Source organism: Volvox carteri (genome assembly GCF_000143455.1).
Source record: "Volvox carteri f. nagariensis unplaced genomic scaffold VOLCAscaffold_63, whole genome shotgun sequence".
Taxonomy (NCBI): Eukaryota; Viridiplantae; Chlorophyta; class Chlorophyceae; order Chlamydomonadales; family Volvocaceae; genus Volvox; species Volvox carteri.
Window position 1 is genome coordinate 210021 of NW_003307606.1, and position 6799 is coordinate 216819.

At 60.3% G+C, this 6799-nt stretch overlaps 1 protein-coding gene across 1 annotated transcript; it reads right to left on the reverse strand.

The window, feature by feature from the left end:
• Positions 1–823: 823 nt before the first annotated feature.
• On the reverse strand, positions 824–6160 carry VOLCADRAFT_67269 (uncharacterized protein; the record flags this gene model as incomplete). Its single annotated transcript, XM_002956628.1, has 8 exons — positions 824–1063; positions 1345–1364; positions 1744–1939; positions 3307–3444; positions 4041–4128; positions 4639–4718; positions 5122–5172; positions 5996–6160. 8 exons carry the CDS (start codon positions 6158–6160, stop codon positions 824–826), a joined length of 978 nt encoding a protein of 325 aa, XP_002956674.1.
• Positions 6161–6799: the final 639 nt, after the last annotated feature.

Here is a 6799-nt window from a genome sequence, read left to right on the forward strand (position 1 = left end):
GCCTCTACTGGCAAGACTGGCAAGGGCCTACTGGCAAGACCGGGGCCTCTACTGGCAAGACTGGCAAGGGCCTACTGGCAAGACCGGGGCCTCTACTGCCCCGCCGGGTGGTCGCGGCCAGAACCCGCATCCTACCGAGTCGTCAGGGTGTGCAGAAACTTGCTCATTCAGGGAAACGCGGATCAAGGTGCTGAAAACATCGTAACATGCCCTAGCGAATCAAATTTCCAACCTGGCCTGGCACACCGCCCATCATTATATAACTACACAAAAGAGGGCCCACGGGGCCACAAATGTGTGCTCGCACGCAAACAGTCGCACGCACGCACGCACGCACGCACCACCATCATTATCAATAACGACACCCCCAACAGTCACGACATCACGAGTCCTTACCGCGCACCCTCTCCCCGCGCCCCTCGAGCACCACCACCGCCACCTGACCGCTCAAAGACCCCGGACACCGCCCCAGCGTCGCCTCCTCGCCTCTTACTCGTCGCCTCTTGCCCTTGTTTGAAGGAAGGGAAGCACACAGCACCACACGACGTTTCCTAATAAAGAGGTTCAGCCACCAGGCCGCTACCGGGCCCGCCAAACTGACCAATGGGAAAGGGCCGCAGGCAGGCCTCTGCCGGGGGACTCGGCTGGTTGCCAAAAGAACGGCGGCCAATATGTCTTATCGTCACGGCTGCCGGAAGTCGTCACCACGCGCAGGTCCCCAGTGTTTTTCTCCCCGCACATCCATTTCCCCTCCTCCTCTTCCCCCTCCATCCTCCTCCTCCATCCCCTCGTTGCATCCACAGCCCTCACAATATAATAGCCCTCATAGTCCTTTGAGCTCCTTCTCATCGAACACCAAGAAGCCGCCCGACTCCCTGTTACGCTGGTAGCACGCCTGGTCGCCCTGGTCGCACAGCTCACAGTCCTTGCAGGCCAGACGGCAGTTGCCGATGCCGGTGTTGCTGCCCAGCATGTAGCCCGGGTTGTTCTGGCACTCGCCGGCTCGCGCCCACGTGTCGCACATCTCATGCAGGTCGGTGCACACACCCGGGTCGGGCAGCGGCTGGAAGGGCTCCTTGAGCGCCTTCTCGTACTCCTCAACTACGGGGAAGCGGGGGCGGGGGGTGGATAGGGGGGGGGGTGGATAGGGGTGGATAGGGATAATATACGAAGGGGGCGGGGGAATGGTAGTACTTGGAATGGAATTACCTCATTGTGCTGAAAGGAAATGCAGCACAAAGCAGGGAAGGGGAGAAGGTGTGGATAGTGAGGGGTGGGCGGGAATGGGTGGCGGGTGAAGGCAGGTATTGGGGAAAGCGGCAGGTATGGAGAAGCAGCGTGGACGGGTTTGTTTCTTCGCATCCCTCGTCAATTTTCATTTCTCTTTCCATCAACCCCCTCTCAACTCCTCCGGTGGGGCCCAGGGGGGAGGCGAAGCTGAGCAAAGGAAACCTGTCGCGGTGTGTGATGTGATGTGATGTGATGACCAACACCCTCCGATCAATCGATCGACCGATGGACCGACCGACAAACAGACAGACATATATCGTAGAATTGACAATGTGATAAAGCGGCCCAGAAGCTTCCCACTCTGTAACATTACATTACATTACATTTCAGACAGACATGCAGTCAGGACGACTGGCCGACAGCTAGAGAGAAGGTCCCCCTCATGACTCATCATGATCAAAAAAAACACACGCATGCAGCAGTGGAAAGGAAAGGAAAGGAGAGCTCACTCACTTCGGAAGGGGGTTCCATGGATCCATTTGACCGCGTTCCACTTCACCCCCGCCACCACGGGGCAGCCCGTGTGCATGGAGTGGCCGTCTGTGGTCGTGTAGTCCGGCTTCACGTCGAAGAACATGAGCGCGTCACCGCGCTTGGGCTTGTACGCCACGTGGCCCTTCGCGCAGGCAGACGGGTTGGACTGCTCAGCCTGGGCCGCTAGCTCCGGATGGCTCCACACACTGCAGGGCAGGGGAGCGGGAGCGGGACACATACATATATACATACATACATGCATGCATGCATACATACATACAAGCATACATACATACATATATGCATACACACATGCATGCATACGTACGTACATACATACATACCTGTCAGTGAAGGCCGTCTCGCCGCCAGCATCCGGCTCTGCGCGGACGGGACCCAGGTGGGGCGGCGGGGCGCACGTGCGCTAGGGTATTTTGTATACAGGGGTGTGTCACATCAAGGCGAGATGTGGTGATCTGTATGTACATGCCTGTGTGTGTTACACCTTCTGAAGCCACGTCACAATCCGCGCCAACCCACACGTAACAAGAGCCCATACGAGCCAGGAGGAGTCCCGAGGGCACCTTGACTTAAAGACAACCGTAGGGACGACCGATGGCTGATGAAAAGTCGAAAGAAAAACGCGCGTGCGTGTGTGCCATATGGTTGGCATGCTGTGCCGTGGTAGGGCTGATATGTGTGTGCGCGCGTATGTATGTGTCTGTTACATATTGATCCGGGTCTGGCACTGGCCAGGGGCACCTAATTGTACGGGAACGACCGCCGAAGCATTCTCCCCCTAGCGGTGGGAGGAGAAGGGCGTGAGGGGTCCCCACAGTCCCCTAGTACTGCTCGACATAGGGCTTGCAACCCCGCATATCCCCTTTTTGTCAAGAGGAAAGAGAGCGTGGTGGTTAGCTACCAAGGCCCTTGTCGCGTGTGTGTATGTCGTGGACCAGGACGCGGCTCGCAGCGGTGGGGAAAGGCAAACCACAGACGAATGATGCAGATGCGGGGCGGCGGTGGGGCCAATGCTGGGAGGGGGATGGGCGGGTCAGCTGCGGGGGTCGGGGGAGGATGCGGGTGGGGGAGGCGGGGCAAGATCCTCTCCTCCCTCCCGCTCCGACATACACCTATTACATACATACAAGCACACGCACATGCGCGCACACACACATATACATACATACATATGGCAGGCGGCTGGCAGAGGTTAAGGCCTGACTTCTGCTCCCGGCCGACCCGGGTTCAAATCCGCCTGCCGGCTCCTCGGGTGTTTGAGGAGTGTTGAAATGGGAGGTGGCCCCCCATCATATGGACGATGTAGGACGTGATAATATCAACTCGCGAGCTGACCAGGAACTAAGTTGATGCGCCGTTGATCCGCTAGATTTGGTTGGATGCTGGTGGTGAGTTGCCGAACCCAACGAATACATTCTGAAGTCGGATGGGGTGGCGGATTAGGGTGCCCCTCTAGCAGGGGAGAGCAGGGACTGCCCCGGGAAAGGGGCCCGCTGGCGAAGTTAACCACCCTGTAACAACATACATACATTCACACGCAGACACGGGTGCCAAGTCAGGCCCCGGGGACTCACCCACGAGGTACATGAGTACGGTGGCCACCCGCTCCAGGCCGTCAATGTGCGGTCCGTACTTATTCGTACGGCCGTACCGCAGTACCTGCACGGCAATCCGCCAACCCGCCAACTTTAAAAAACGCCCAGAATCCATCCACCTTCAACCCTCGAAAGTTCTCCTCCTACCACAACTGGGAGCGTCCTACCACCCGGGCAGTGTTCTCGTTTGTTCTCGTTGCTTTTACTTGTTTCTCGTTTTTCCACACGCTCGACTCCGCTACTTCCACCCCCTCAACTCGCTCCTTCTCAGCATCCCCCAACGCGACCCAAAACGGATTGCATTCCACTGCATTGATCCCGCCCCTGACTTCGGTAAACACCCCAGGGCGCTGCGACCCTGGACGATGAGGGTCCACTCTCCTCTCGTCCCGCCACATCACCCACCAAGCGCATTAGCTTCCGTTCTCATGAACACCGTCCAGGCGTTCAGCATCCACTCAGCGACGAGTCCATTCGCTCGTCAATTCTCAACCCGCCGTTCCATTCCCCACCCCCCACCCCAAACCCCACACGGGCATCTCCCGTTTCCTTCTCCCCCCACTACCCTTTACTACACCACCATCTGCCACCGACCCTCACCCCACTCCCACTCCCCTCCCTCCCTCCCTCCCACCCCCAACCCCCCCCACACACACGCACCTGCATGTCCTCCTGGTGGGAGGGGGGCATGTGCGACCACAGCGCCAACCGCTCCTCGATGGCCATGATAACTGGGTCCTGGGCTCGCCTGGGCGGGGGGAAGAGGGGGAAGAGGGGGAAGGACGAACCACACACGATTGAAGCTGCTGCCAGGGAAGAGGGGGGGGGGATGCGGTCGGGGAAATTACATGGCGATACGTTCTGTGGAGCCGGAGGTGGGGGGGGCCCCGCAGGCGTGCTGTTGACCAGTAAAATAACCACACTGCGGCAAGTCCTCGTGAGCCCAATTCTCAAAGCTCGAGTGTGAGCCGAGTGTCGCTCTCAGGTGAACACCTGCAGGGGGTCCTAGGTACCCTCCCTGGTCCCAAAGGGGCGTCTAGACACTCGGGCAATCGGGTCCTAGGGGCAAGCGGAGGCGGTGGTGGCGGTGGTGGCGGTGGGGGTGGGGACTCATATGGTGGCGGTGGTGGCGGTGGACAAAGAGAGAGGACTAGGAGCCACTGCACCAAGTGCGCAAATGCTCCCTCCCCAGCGATAGCGACAGTGAGATGCGTGTCCCTGTCGCCTGAGCGAGCGTGAGTGTGTACACGGGCCGCACCTGAGGAACGTGCCGTACGATGTACGGATATCGTCTACGACGCCCTCGTTCTTGTTGCCTACCACCGTGGACCGCTTCATCTGCGTCACAACCCGGCGGGCCGCAAACAGACATATATACATGTTACATATATGTATATACACATACATACACATACAAACACACACACATATATACACACACAAACACTCTCTCATTCCAACGAGAGGCGACATTTGCGTGTCGTGTTTTTTCCCTCGCCCCGCGTCCGTTCCCCGCCCCGGCGGTCAGCTGGATGCACGGACAGACCGACAAGAACCACATCGGTGCTACGCAACCCTCCCCTGTCCCTATCCCGTCATTACCGCTCTCACCTCATCATCCCCCTCTTTCCCCCCACCCCCCAAACAACCAACTTTGCTGTCCCCTGCCCTATCGCACTATCCCACCCCCTCCCTCCCTCCCTTTCCTCCTTCCTTCGATCCCGGGCACCCCCCCCCCCACCTGCTCATGCGCCAGATCAATGATGTGTCGCGCCTCCTGGTCACTCAGGAACTGAGAGCAGCAAAGGTCAAAGAAGGGGACGGAGCGCAGACATGCGCAGAGGTGGGGAGGTAGGTACACAGGCACCCATCACATCAAGCAGGTAGTGGCGGAGGTTACCCCGCTGTGATACCCCCCTAGGGGGCCCTAGGGGGGCCAGAGCCGTCCTAGCTCGCGACTACCTGCCCACCCCAGCAGCACCGGGCCGGGCCGGCGTGTCTCCCGTCTTCTGCTCGTGCCGCCACAGCTCCTTGCCGCTTCCTTCCTCCCCAACTCGGCCTCCCGCTCACTGCCCCTGCCGCCCCCTCTGCTACTCCCCCCACCGCCGCCGCACCCAAACGGGATACCTTCGTCCTCACCTTCCAGGGGCCCCCCGCCAGCCCGCGCCCAAGGACCAGGCCGCAGCAGCCCTGGCCCAGCCCGGCAGCAGCCCCGAAACCCGCCTCCCGTCCCGTCCCGTCACTCCCCCCCGTCCGCCTAGCACTCGTGGCTATGGACATGTGCCAGGACATGGCAAGCCGCAGGGCGCTGCGATTGCTGAACCCCATTCGGGCCTCTTTCCCCCCAGCCCCTCCCCCACCCACAAGAGAGGTTGGCCAGGTGGGCGGCCTCCTTCGCCCCCGGCCTGACCACCATTCTCCCCCACAGGTCAGGAACTGGACACCGGTGGCCCCTACAGCTCGCAAGCTACCACAGGCCAGTCGCCGCACCGACTCCCCCTACTGCCCCCCATGTTGGCCGCCGCCAGATGGACACCTCCGGTCCCCCTCCCCCCTCTTACACGCACGCACACATGGGTTCACGTGCCGCCAGCCGCTGGCCCACTACTACCTACGTTGTGATAAACCACCGCCCGGGGCTTCCAGCTGATGGTCTGAATCCTGCAGGTTGGGAGTTGGGAAAGGGATTGGAAGTGGGACTGGCGGTAGGAGGGCGGGGTTTCCCTGGCTTTCCGTGGGAAGTCCGAGAGAGGGAGGAGTGAGGGCGAGGTAAGCGGCATTGCAGCGGGTGCGGAACAGCAGCTCTCCTCCAGCGAGATTTCGATTTGGACAGTCCAGTAATGTGGTGGTTCCTTTGGGGGTTGCAAGGTGTGTTTTAAGTACACACACGTCGAGCGTGTGGCACACGTTTCGAACACGTGGCTGTGTGTTTGGGGGCGGGGAAACTCAAGAGCTGGTGGGACTGACAGCGTGGCGTACGTGTGGGTAGGTTCTCATCGTCGCCGCCGTCAGGATGACGCCAGCCGCTGCCGAGAGTCAGCAGACACAATGGAGCGGAACCGAGGGTTCGCGTGTGTGACGTGTGCGTGGCCTAGCGTGGACTTGCATCCCTGCTGTGCGGCCGGCTAGGAGGGCGGGCATGCGAGGAGGAGTGGGGGCTGCGTGGGGGCAGGCAGGGGTTCCCACATCCCTAGCGTGCGCGCCCCTGCCGAGGTGGGAGTCCAGATGGGCATGTTGATCGACTGGCGTTGTTTGTGTCGCTAGGTGTGATATGTGAAGCTTGCCAGGGGCCAGCAGCAGCAGAGACCTACCATGCTGGCCGGTAGGTAGTGTTCGCAGACCGAAGGGTGGTCCCAATGACGCCGCCGCTTGCGCCTTCAGAAAATGGACTGTACTTCTCGCCCTGCCATCCAATGAGC